General features: G+C 42.7%; 1 protein-coding gene across 1 annotated transcript in view; it reads left to right on the top strand.

Moving 5' to 3' along the window:
• Nucleotides 1-7,385, top strand: part of ADCY5 (adenylate cyclase 5) — a 213,472-nt gene extending 206,087 nt beyond the window's left edge. The window contains exons 17-21 of the mRNA XM_069861431.1: nucleotides 272-404; nucleotides 2,231-2,494; nucleotides 2,815-3,019; nucleotides 4,025-4,149; nucleotides 5,604-7,385. Of these exons, the coding sequence (XP_069717532.1) occupies nucleotides 272-404; nucleotides 2,231-2,494; nucleotides 2,815-3,019; nucleotides 4,025-4,149; nucleotides 5,604-5,732 (856 nt within the window). The 3' untranslated portion in view covers nucleotides 5,733-7,385. The remainder of the gene's footprint in view (nucleotides 1-271; nucleotides 405-2,230; nucleotides 2,495-2,814; nucleotides 3,020-4,024; nucleotides 4,150-5,603) is intronic.
• Nucleotides 7,386-13,097: the final 5,712 nt, after the last annotated feature.

Raw genomic sequence — 13,097 nt, 5'->3', positions numbered from 1 at the left:
GCTTTTATACTGATGTTAACCCTTTTGAATAAGTTGGATTAAATTCCCAATTTTGAAGTTCTGCTTTAGAAAGCAGCACCTATGAGACAAAGTCCTCAGTTTTTTTGCAGGTATTGTTTTGCCCCTTTACCCACACGTGCTTTGAGAAAAAAGAAAAAAGCCTTCTCTTCAGAGGCTGGTTAGCTTTAAAGTGGGGACTGTGGAGCGTGGCTAAGCTGTGTTCCTCTGTGCTGAGACTAACCAGGGAATTCTGCTCTTTCACTGGCTGCAGCTCTGCAGCGATGACACGAGTCGCACTGAAGATTGTGACACCGGTCATCATTACTGTCTTTGTCCTGGCACTGTACTTGCATGCCCAGCAAGTGGAATCCACTGCAAGGCTTGATTTCCTCTGGAAACTCCAGGTTAGTAGATGTTTGCCGTGCTGGACAAATACATGTAGTCATCAGCATTAATGTAAAGCTACTGAGCTGTTCACCGTCAAATCCAGATTCAAATGTCCTGTTTCAGAATCATAGAATCACCAGGTTGGAAGAGACACACCGGATCATCTAGTCCAACCATTCCTATCAAACACTAAACCATGTCCCTCAGCACCTCGTCCACCCGTGCCTTAAACACGGTGAATCAACCACCTCCCTGGGCAGCCTGTTCCAGTGTCCAGTGACCCTTTCTGTGAAGAATTTTTTCCTAATGTCCAGCCTGAACCTCCCCTGGCGGAGCTTGAGGCCATTCCCTCTTGTCCTGTCCCCTGTCACTTGGGAGAAGAGGCCAGCACCCTCCTCTCCACAACCTCCTTTCAGGTAGTTGTAGAGAGCAATGAGGTCTCCCCTCAGCCTCCTCTTCTCCAGGCTAAACAACCCCAGCTCTCTCAACCAGCATCCACAAGCAAAGCTGTAAGTACTTTGCAATAATAACTTTGCCTTTACCAGCATGTGCTGAAGGGATGTGGGGCAGTTTTCCCTTCTCCCCTCATGAAGTGAAAGCTGGAGAGTACGGGTGAGCTGTGTCCATCCATGCCGAGGCCCAAATGTGCTAGGGAAGTCTTCCCCTTTTAAGGCTCCAGCTCTCCAGCAGTGACAAAAATTATTAAAGAGATTTGAAGCAGACCCGTTTCTAAAGGCCACACATTTTGCCTGGTGCCTGTGCAGAAGCGGAGGGTGCTGTGCCCAGGACAGTTCCTCAGGGCTCCCATAAGACAAACCACTCTGGGCGACCTCTGTCTCACCAGCACCTTCCCTAATTCTTGCCTGATCCTGGTTTTTCTTTGCTCAGAACTATTCAAAAAGGCAAAAAGTAAAACAAGGCAGGGAAATACTGCTGCTATCAGGTCATGGAGGAGAGATGATCACTACATGCCCTTCTTTACCTTTAGCTACAAATCAGAAACAACAAACTGAGGTAATGCTAGTACCGTGCAAGTCTGCAAAGAGAAATCAAATCTGGTTCTGAAATCTGATTAATCTACTGAACTCTAAATGCTTTTTTTTATCTTAGTCCCCTAGGCGTAGGTGCATCGTAGCTATGTCCCTCCTGAAGCTCTGGTTCCATCTGAACATAAACCCAAATCCACAGCCATTAGCACAGAAACAAGACAATCCATTGTCCTCCTGTTTCCCCAGTTCCACAGCAGACATGGGCTTTACAGGCTCTTGAAAAGTCCTCTCCAGAGTGTCGGACTGGCCTGTTTCAGGGGCTCTGTGGTAACTGTACTTCATGACCATCATTGCACCTCAGAAAACCTTGTTGAAAAGGAGGGTTCTTTCCTTTAGCTATGTGAGCGTTTGGGGGGAATGCAGGGAGAGGATTAAAATTCAGTGCCAGTCATGTAATCAGACTTCAGCAATGATGAGTGGTCTTTGTCCTCCTGAAACCCATTATGCTTGACTAAGAAAGCCAGATGTGTGGTTTTGTGGATGGTAGGACAGCAGTGGAGTTTCCCTTGTACAGGTTACCCAACTCAGGGCCTGGAAATATAACATTGGATTCTGGTGCTTTTCTGTGCCTGCTTTTACATACATATGTGCACACAAAGAGACAGACCATCTTCCACTGTAAAACACAAGTTCCTTCATCTCTCTGGTTCTGCTCTCTCTTTTGCAGTTCCCCCATTTCTTCTGTTTCTGTCCTCCCTGCCAGTTAATTTTACAACTTTTTTTTTTTTTTTTTTTTTTTTTACCTCCAGTTTGCAAAAGATTAAGTGCATCACTGTCTCTCCCTCCTAAACTAGGCCACTGAAGAGAAAGAAGAAATGGAGGAGCTTCAGGCCTATAACAGACGCCTCCTCCACAACATTTTGCCAAAGGATGTGGCAGCCCATTTCTTGGCTCAGGAGCGGCGAAATGATGAACTGTACTACCAGTCCTGTGAGTGCGTGGCTGTCATGTTTGCCTCCATAAGCAACTTCTCAGAGTTTTACGTGGAGCTGGAGGCCAACAACGAAGGGGTGGAATGTCTAAGGCTGCTCAACGAGATCATTGCCGATTTTGATGAAGTAAGTCACAGAAAATCAGGGCGGACAGAGTGAACTGAATCAATGAGTTTAGTTGCGCTTTGCTGAGCTCCCGAAGGAAGGTGGCTTATTGAATCCTTGTGCCATAATTAATTTCTGCTTGCTCTAGAAGTCTTTAATTATCTTTTTTTTTTCTTTTTTCCACGTTGAAATCCGTTCTACTCTCTCATCGCTCCTCCAAATACCTAATTTCCTTTCTTCCTATACTCTGAGCAGTGGAGGCTCTTGCCACGTGGCAAGGATGTTACCAGCATGTATGGGTTTGTCAAGGCTTATTTGCTTCTTTTGCCCTTGTGAAACAGATAATAAGTGAAGACCAGTTTCGGCAGCTGGAGAAGATCAAGACCATCGGCAGCACCTATATGGCTGCGTCAGGCCTCAACGATTCCACTTACGACAAGGAAGGGAAGACGCATATCAAAGCTCTGGCTGATTTTGCTATGAGGTTAATGGACCAAATGAAATACATTAATGAACATTCATTCAACAACTTCCAGATGAAGATAGGTAATGGCACTGTGCTTACAGGGTAATGTACAGAGTGGTCATTCTGAGCTGAGGATTTTATGGAGGGTAAAAAACCATAGATGGTACCTTAGTTGTACAGTGATGGTCATTGTCTTGTGCCTGGTGATCACTTTGGCCTCTCTGAAACATCAGAGCAGTTTTGTTAGGGTAGCAGCATTATTACTGAAGCTCCCTAGAGAATTAGGAGCAGTTGGACAACCAGCCTTGGCATAGAGCTCTTACCATGGCATGTGGTGGTTGTGGTAGTTGAGCTTAGGCTCATTTTGCCTGTGACATGCTCCTTCCCACCCTTCCTGTGGTCCTAGCTCCACCATTCTTGGACATTAAATTGTCTTTCAAGTCAGGGAATAAAAAGACAGAGAAGGAGAAGGACTGTGAGGATGTCAAGTGTGGTGTTTGTTCCGGAAGGCTGTCAGGCTGCTGCCTTGCGGGTGCTCAGCAGCTGTGTTCTTACTTCCAAGTAAGCAGTTTGCTTGGCAGCTGGATGGCAAATAATCCTTATCCTGTTACCTGGTACTAGAAAGTAGTTGTGAATTGAGCAGATCCAGCCTGTGCTGCCAGTCAGACAGTCATAATGGATCAAAGAAGCGAACTTTTCTTTAAAAGCTTCCTTCCTCACAGTTTGGCCATAGCTTTACATGTCAGTGTAAAGCACAGGTAAAGCCAATGAGCCTCAGGATGGTTTTTATTGTCTGAAAAATAGCTCACCTCAAAGCTTCATAGAATCATAGAATCACCAGGTTGGAAAAGACACATCGCATCATTGAGTCCAACCATTCCTATCAAACACTAAACCATGCCCCTCAGCACCTCGTCCACCCATCCCTTAAACACCTCCAGGGAAGGTGATTCAACCACCTCCCTGGGCAGCCTCTGCCAGTGCCCAATGACCCTTTCCATGTGGATTTTTTTTCCAATGTTCAGCCTTCACGTGATTCACCTGTAATGGATCTGAGTGTTGTAGGATTTCTCCTCTCTTTCCAGGCCTCAATATTGGTCCCGTCGTAGCTGGGGTGATAGGAGCACGCAAACCCCAGTATGACATATGGGGCAACACAGTGAATGTAGCCAGCAGAATGGACAGTACGGGAGTGCCTGACAGGATTCAGGTAAGGAAATCATTGGAGAACTTACAGTGCCAGCCCTGTGTCACAGGCTTTGAAATTTCATTAGAACTGGAATTTTGGTTTCATTTTATTTCATTTACTTACGCAGTATTGAAAGAAATTGCCCCAGCTGGGAGGTGCCATCAAGTTTCATATTTTAATGTTGACCAACTTTGCAACCTTTCGTAAAAAACTTGCAGTTGAGTTCTGGTGAGAAGTGTTGAGCTGAGTTTTCTTCCCTGAGTGCCTCTCTGGCACTATGAGCACAGTCCTGCTGTGATGCTTACTCACTTGTGCTGCCAGCTTTGCTGTTCAGCTCCATGCAACTGCAAGTGATTTTATTTTCCAAGGGCTTGATTCAGATATCTATTTCTGTGATTCACGTCTCTGTTCGCAACGCTGTGTATGCTGTGAGGCTAGCAAGGCATCAACAGGATGGGGATATATAACAAGAGAAAAGGGATGGTTCAAGGGGTTAATGGAAACTGTCATGTAATCAAACATCTCCTTGGCCTTCAGACAGTGCCCTTTCCAGTGATTCAATTCCACTGTCCTGCTTTCACTGAGCCAGTGTCCACAGTAACAGATTTCCATTCCTTAGGAAAGAACTGAAGGGAGGTAAAAATAGAGTAACTGATGTAAAACCCAAGAGGGGAAGCCATGCTGTTCCTAACAATTAAGCTGTCGGTTAACTGGATCAATACCTATCCAACACCCCTTAAATTTTCCTGCAAGTCAATCCATGAACAGCTCTTATTCTGGTTAAGCAAATCAGCAGAGCAATGTTACAGCCATCGGAAGGCAGAAGTGGCAATATTTAAAGCCACCTGAAAAAGGGTGAGAAAATACAGTGTAATAAATAAATAAATACCTTGGGAAATTTGGTATTTAAACTTGTTATTCTGCAGCACAAGTGATTATTTTTTAATGACATCGGCTCAAAGAATTTGGATGCTGGCTAAGGTTATTTTGTTTGTTCAGTCTTTCTCATTTCCATATTACCTTCTCTTCCATAAAACCAAATGAATGGCCAAATGACACCTTTTAAATTAAACATCCACTACAGTTTTTAAGCCATTATTTTTAGGACTTAGCATATTTTTACCCTCTTTTCCTACTACCACACCAGTGATACAGTGAATGCATCTAAGTATCTTGAACTGCCAAGTGTGTATGTCAAACTGACTCATTTCTTTTTATCCTGTGACCTCCTTTAAAGATGTGGTTCTCCTCAACTTGTGCAACTTCTGTGACATCTGTAGTGTTTCAGTTTATAAAGGTTGTGTTTGCTCTGCAAGTTGTGCCCGCCTTTTTAGTGATTGAAACGCAGAAGTTAGTTAACTTGCTTAGAAACAAAATAGTTGGGTCTACTTTAATTTTGCCTGTGGATTACTCCAAAATCAAACAACTGTGTGGAATGCATGAGAAGCATCCGCTTACTCTTGTTTATTCTGCAGGTAACTACAGACATGTACCAGGTTTTAGCAGCCAACAACTATCAGCTGGAATATCGAGGGGTCATTAAGGTCAAAGGCAAAGGAGAAATGACCACCTACTTTCTAAACGAAGGGCCTCCAATGAGTTAGCACTGATTGCAGCGTCACTCAAAGACGGAATTTGTATTGCCGAAGATTGTGAATCGGAGAAGAATCACTTTTTGGCAGTGAAGCTGAAAACGCGGTGCAGCTGGAATTTCACACCGTGACTCTAGTGCTGGTATCAGCAAACTCTTTGGCCACCGTCACGAAAGGCAATCGATAGAAACCACCTTGGAGTTGTTCCTGGCTGAGTGCTAAATCGACCAAAGATGTGTACTACAGAGTTCACAGATAAGACATGAATTTGGAATTTTTAAAAAAGGCTGCTACCACAGGATGATATAAGAAGCTATTTAAATATTTATTGACGCAACACAACACTTAATTGGTTGAAGGAATGTATGATTCACTACAAAGCATTATTTTGGAATGGATTTGCACTCCCATAATGTTTCCATCCCATACTGCCAGCTATTTGAGGTGTACCACTGTGCTTTTCTTAGCTGTTTTGAATGGGCTTTCAAAATTGACACACAGTTGCAGCACACAAAAAGGCCTTTTAGAAGGGCACTGGTAATCTTTTAGTGTGAACGGACATTACAGCCCTCGCCCCCTCTTTTCTCTTCTTCTACATGGCTAAATGACTGCTCTGCTGAGTGGGGCTGGCACATCTGATGAAGGGGAAGATTGAGATAAAGAAAGATGGCTCTACAACCATATTTATTAAAAAGTCTTCTGTGCTCTTCTTTGGTATCTATCGGTTTACATGGGAAAGACTAGATGTAAACAAGAGACACTTTGTGGGGAGAACTCCCCTGAAATTTGTTGTGGGTTTTTTTTGTATTTTTTATTTTGTAATATTGAAAACATGGAGATCTAACAGATATACCAAATTCTATATTTTGTAAATTATATATAAATTACAAGGCAGGCTGTCCACACCAAGGTGTGGTGGGAGGTGTACATAACCTGTAGACTTTTGTGTAACATTTTTTTTGTGCTCTAATACTCTAATCACAGACTTGGCAGTTTTCAGATTCTCATTATACAATCAACCAACAACAAACAGGTGAGTTTCCAAGCATTTAAAAATGAAAACCCAGAAAAATATACAACCCCAAAGAAGAGGAAAAACCAAAAGGCGGTAGTCACACAGTATGCAGCATTCAAGCAGAGGGTGGCATCTTAACAAACGGAAACAGGACCTTTGAGTTTTAGCTACTGAGACGGTATCAGTCAAACGTGTTGAAATGAGCTCTAAGCAAATCTTCTAACTAACTGTGACAGGAGCTCTTAGAAGAAGAGGAAAAAATAATCTCATTTGAACTTTTCTTTTAAAAAAATTGTTTTTCATACATGGTCTTACTAGAATCCTGCTGATATGAGAGTTGTCTTGATATTGCAACTGCTGTTTGACATTACAAGGAACTATGTACTGCAGCATCGAGTTGACTTTCCTGTAGTTGGCATTTATTTAAACTGAGTCACAGATTTTCAGTTGTCAGGAATTAGGTGATCTTCACAAAAAGGTCATGATGGCAGATGTGTATGTCAAGTGGTCGACCTATAAAATATAGTGCCATTGATATTGTGTGGGACATCTTTATCACTACTGGGGGCTATGAATAGTTCACTGTTACCATTTATGTACCTTTTTTAACTATTACAGAAAAATCCCTTGATATTTTATTAAAAGAATAATTTTAAAAAAAGCTATATTTTTTATATTCTATGAGGAGAGAGTTTTGATATTGAATTTGGCTAGCACTAAAAATTACTCCAATCTTTTGACATTTAATAAAGTTCTTTTCCAGTCTTCTCAGGGCAGAATTATTGTAGTACTAACAGCTTAATGATTGCACTATGGTGGTGGTGATTTTTTTTCTCCTACTCGACAACAAGAGTAAGTGATAATCCATGGGCCTGTCTTTAATTAATTTGCCATATTGCTAAGCATAACCCCAGCATTAAGCCATTTAAACGTGAGCTTAAATGGCATTGCCCCTTTCCTTCCCTCTTCCACTAGGAAACATCTCCAAAAAGTATAGTATATTGACTTCTGTAAAACTGCCAAGTCTGCCCTTGTACTATACTTTTGCTCCTTTACATCTTCCTGGTTTGCAAAATACTTAAGTTGCACCACAAAATACTTAAGTTGCTGTTATGCCTTTCCACCCCCTTCTCCATTCCTTTCACCCCCCTCACTGAGTTTCATTACCTTCACGCCCTCCATCCACTCGGTTTTTTGGGTTTGCTTTCTGCTTTATGAAAGCCTGCAGTCTTCTTAACTTCGATTCATCTTATGAAATTGTGTTGTCAATGAAATTTCAAGTCCCCAGTATCTCTAGCTGTGATTGTTGACAGTGAGTCATGATCATTTCAAGGGGTATTCACACACTCTTTACTCTGGATCTTGCAAAAATGGATACAGTTATGATTTCCCATGGAAATTGAAATCTATTTAAGTAATTTAACTCTATTAAACACTGTTTCACTGGTAAAGCGTCTCTGTTTTATTTTAGCTGCATCTGGCTAGTGAAGAGATCAGGCATAAGCTGTGTAGGAGAGGAGACTGATTTTGCACACAGGACCATCCCATTCTGACTAGTGACAGATGGGTGGCTGTTCGGAACACACTGGAACTGCACAACACCCCGTCACAGAGCCTTGGGCCACAGCAAACTCCCCTGGGTCCCTCTTATGCACCCACTTGCCTGGAGACATTACTCTCAAAGCCTTGTACGTTGGTGTAACTGAAGAGCTTAACAAAGTATAAGTTTTTGCTTTCCTCTTTAAGGAAAAAAAAGTTTGTATTTTAAAAAAAATACCTTTTTTTTTGCCAAAGAATTCCCAAAGTGTCTCAGTACTTGTTCTCTCAAGGACACCTGGAAGGAGGCAGCAGAGCTGGCCAATACAACATGTTCAGTCCTTATAGATAAAACTAAATGCTATGCACAACACCACCTACTTAGCCTGAAGTACACCTGAGAAACAACGACTCCTTTAGCACAGGAATCATTACACAGGCAACAAAAAACATTAATTACTTACAATCTGTAATTTGCTAGCTTGTCTGAGGCTTGTTTAGCCTAGAAAAGAGAAGGCACCAGAGAGACCTTATAGCAGCCTTCCAGTACTGAAAGGGGCTCCAGGAAAGCCGAGGAGGGGCTCTTCATCAGGGATTGCAGAGACAGGATAAGGGGGAATGGTTTTAAGCTGAAAGAGAGGAGATTTAGATGAGACATTAGGAAGAAATGTTTTCCTGTGAGGCTGATGAGGCACTGGCATAGGTTACCTAGAGAAATTGTGGCTGCTTCATCCCTGGAGGTGTTCAAGGCCAGGTTAAATGTGGCCTTGAGCAACCCAATCCAGTGGGAGGTGTCCCCACCCATGGCAGGTGTGACTTGGAACTGGGTGATCTTTAAGGTCCTTTCCAACACAAACCCTTCTATGATCAGGAGGGATTTATACATGTACTGAGACCATAGCTGTATTAAGAAAAATCCATTAAGTACTTTAAGTATCAGTCTTTAAGTGAGATAGTGAAGAACTATTCAGTGCTTTAAATGTTCTCCTACATAATCATACAAACAGCAACTCAGAACATTATCTGATGCAGGCAGATTTTGAAACTATCTGGAGAAGCCTATTCTCAAGGGGAGGAAACCCAGTAACCCCCGTGCTGTGCCTTCTCATTTAAACTGCCGTACACACTGACTGACTGAATTATTTTCCTAAATACACCTTTTTTTCCCCATCCAGAAAGCATTTTGATGAATTTTAAGGTGCTTTGCCACTTCCTCCCAACACAAAGCTGGCTACCTCAAGTACCTGCCTGCCCATACAATGATAGATTTGGGATGTGCCACTTTTCTTACTCATGCGTCCTGCGCTCCCAGTATACTTTGCTTGCTCGTCATGTGTTACACAATGTACATGGACAAACATCAGCCCAAAACCTATGCCCAGAGGCAAATATTTTGATCCTGCTAACCTTCCCAACTGCTCCTCAGGTCACCATCACTTCTAGTTTGACATTTGGTGAGGCTGATGGGAAGAGATAGCTCAGGATGCAACCTGAAAAAAGGGAATTTCAGCTGGTTTAAGCTGAAAAAACTCAATTTCTGTTCTCTTGCCCCTCTTCTGTCACAGGCTTTTCTATTGAAGAAGCCAGAACAACTTGGGCAAGACACTTGAGAACACTGAATTTCAGGCAGAGCTGGGGATGGCAGCAGTAACATTTTTCTGCTTGCTGTAAAAAGCAGGGTTATATATTTTATATAGGAATTGTAGCAGCATGATGAGAGCCCAGCACTGACAAGCTCAGCAGCAATGCTGGTGCAGCACAAAGCACCATTTGAATCAAAAGCCCCACAGAACAGCTACAGAGTGAGCTGCCCCTGCAAGCAGCAGAGATCTTTTCTTTAAACATGAGTTTCAGATGCAAATAAGTGTTGCCCTCTACTGGAAACAGACCTGCGTAGCTTTAGCCAGGCACTGTCACCACGGCTTCCCGAGGACCACACAGGATCGGGCTGGAAGAGATGTCAACACCTGCACAAAACCCCTCCCATCACAGGGAGGGGAGCACTTCACACCTGCAGGGCAGCCACCCCTTCCGAAGTCACTGATCATACACAAACTATCAAATGTGATTTAGAGATAAGAAAAATATAACCATTGCAGGTCTGTGTTATCAGCTGACACCCCCTGTCTCTGACAGCATAGCAGGCAGTGGTGAAGCAAAACAAGACCCTGCTGTACACGCTGCTGCTCCTCAGTATGAAAGCACCCTTGAAAGTCTCCAGTGAGGCCACCCCACCCCTAATGGCAAACTACTTCTTGCCTGGTCCAGCTCAAGTTCCAGAAAGAGCCATAAAATACCTGTTCTGTGACAGCCAAATCATGTAATGATGTTCCTTTGAGTCCCATCAAACCCAGGACAAAGCTGTTACCAGCAACCCTGCTCTGCCATCATGACCACAGTTTCAATCCTTCCTTTAGTGAGTGGCTAAGAGCCATGAACTTCTTGCTCCCATCATCCAGGTATGCTTGATGCTCTCCTGTCCTTCAAGTGACTGCTGCCATTTGGTCTGAAATGAAATACAGGTTAATGGACATCCTACTTCTCCTTCTCACCTGATCAGCAAGGAGTGCACTATAGCCTCCCAGCATGGGGAAAGAATAAAATAAAGGGATCCAGAGTGCCATCTTAATGACACACATCTCTTGCTGGGAAATGGGGCTCACCATAAGATGCCTGAAGAATGGATTGTGTCCTGAAAAGAGCAGGCAGAAGATATAGTATAGCTGACTCTGCCCTTTGGAATTATTTCACATCACAGTATTTAAGGTCATGTTGAAAGCAGGCATCAGGCCTCCTAAGTAAGTGCAGGAACACCCAGCTGATAATGTCCTTTTCTCTTGTCCTCCCTTCTCGTAGCACTCCTGCAGCAGAGTGAGCATGAGAGTGAGAGCACATTCTCATTTGCTTTCACGCTTTGCATGGAGCTTGACAATGAGGCCACAATCTTAAGCTCTGCTCAGTATATGGATTAGCAGACTAACCTTACACTGTCACCCCCACACCCAGGTCAGACAGAGAGAGCTCTGCACGCTGTACCAGGTACCTGTAAAGTGCCCATGCAGCTCTCATTGAGCATACCTCAAACTTTCTGAACATGTACTTATCATCTACCTGTCTCAGGAAGCTTTACCTCTGAGGAAGAAACATTACCCAGGAAAACAAAACTCCATAAATGTTCCAAGAGGACTGAACAACTTCTGGACAGCTCTGTCAAGCCAGGACAGCAAATCAAAGTCTACCGGTTAGAGAGAAGTGCTTCGTAAAGTTCATTGGCAAACAATTTGATCAATAAAACTGATGAATCACTATTATGTTAAGCAAAAGAAATGGGTACAGACACTGGGAGATCACTTGGCTTTACCAAAGTAAAAGGGTACCTAGAATATTCGACCAGCTGATTGGAACAGCACACCCAGCCGGATGCTCCAGGGTTCCTCAGACTCTTGATGAGAGATCAGCTGGACTCTTTGTCAACACAGAGCTACAACTGACATTGAAGCAGGCTCCCTGCTGCTACCCTTCTCATCAACTACCTCCAATCAGGAAAAAAATCAAGCAAGGCATCCCTTTATATTAACACCATTCAGAAAGCACAGAGTTTTGCAAGCCGAACACCTATCTAGAATGCTCTTTATTCTTACAGAAAGCTGATCCAAATAGCATGTGTTTAGTGTTTGCAAATTAAAGGGCTACTTTTTATCCAACACAAATCATGAGAGCAAAACCAATCTTATCACTGTACTTGCAGTGGAAATGGGGAATGAAAGGCAGAAGGCTGAAAAGTAATATCCTTAAACAGATGTTCCTTAGTCCTTTGCTAAAGAGACCATCAATCTACTAAAGAATCCACAATGAATTAAGCAATCATGGTGTCTGCAAGGAAACCAGTTTCCATCACCTTCTAATTCTCTGCTAGCTTTGATATAGCTAAAAATCAATCCAAGTAACACACGCAAAGACTCCATTGTTAAAGGCTGCATTCTTTGCTACACCTCTCCCCCTCTACATATATTCTTATGTATTTCATACACATGTATGTGTGTCAGACTTCCATGAAGCAGTGTGAAAGAAGAGGTGTACAATTTTTCCATGGTCTGAAAAGTTATTTCCTAGCAAAATTTGAAGATTCACAAATGAGAAGAGTTCTTACTCCAGCTATCAGCCCAGACACTGAATGAAAGAGAGCAGACCACTCTGAAAAGCCTCAGATATTAAAGAACATGCAAGGAAGAATGCATTTAATGCATCTCTAAAAGCACAAATAGGAGGCTCTGAGGTAATCAAACCTGATAGAGCATTGTATGTACACCTTGTGGAAGTGAGTCATGCTTTTGGCCACCCCTTCCTGAAAGTGAATGTAAATAGTGACACTTTATTAACAGAAAAATGTGGTATTGGGGTTGTTGGATGGACCCATTCCAACCTTAAAGAAAGCTTGCTTTATAAATACAGCATGAAGTGCACTCTGCTTCTGCTAAATCCCGCAGAAAAATCAAGTGACTATGAATGGCCTTGTGCAATTCAAACTAAAATAACACGCGCTGTTGAAGAGCGTAGTCATCTTTCCTCAGTTCATCTTCCAAAGTCTAATAAACTCAAGTATCTGGTAAAACCTGCAGGGAAGCACTTTCTGTTTCTCTGAATGCTGTGTTTGTATAAGCAAAATGGGAAATCCTGGTAATTTTCACTACATTTTCACTTCCAGCTTAGCCTGATGCATTTTGCTTCTCATCTCACACAAAATTTCAGCAAGTTCTAATACCATAGTTAAACTACACTAATATGTTTAAAACCCAGGCTTTTAGCACCTACTAATATCAAGTAAT

The sequence above is a fragment of the Phaenicophaeus curvirostris genome, chromosome 7 (assembly GCF_032191515.1).
Source record: "Phaenicophaeus curvirostris isolate KB17595 chromosome 7, BPBGC_Pcur_1.0, whole genome shotgun sequence".
NCBI classification, from domain to species: domain Eukaryota; kingdom Metazoa; phylum Chordata; class Aves; order Cuculiformes; family Cuculidae; genus Phaenicophaeus; species Phaenicophaeus curvirostris.
This window is presented reverse-complemented; position numbering and strand designations above follow the sequence as displayed.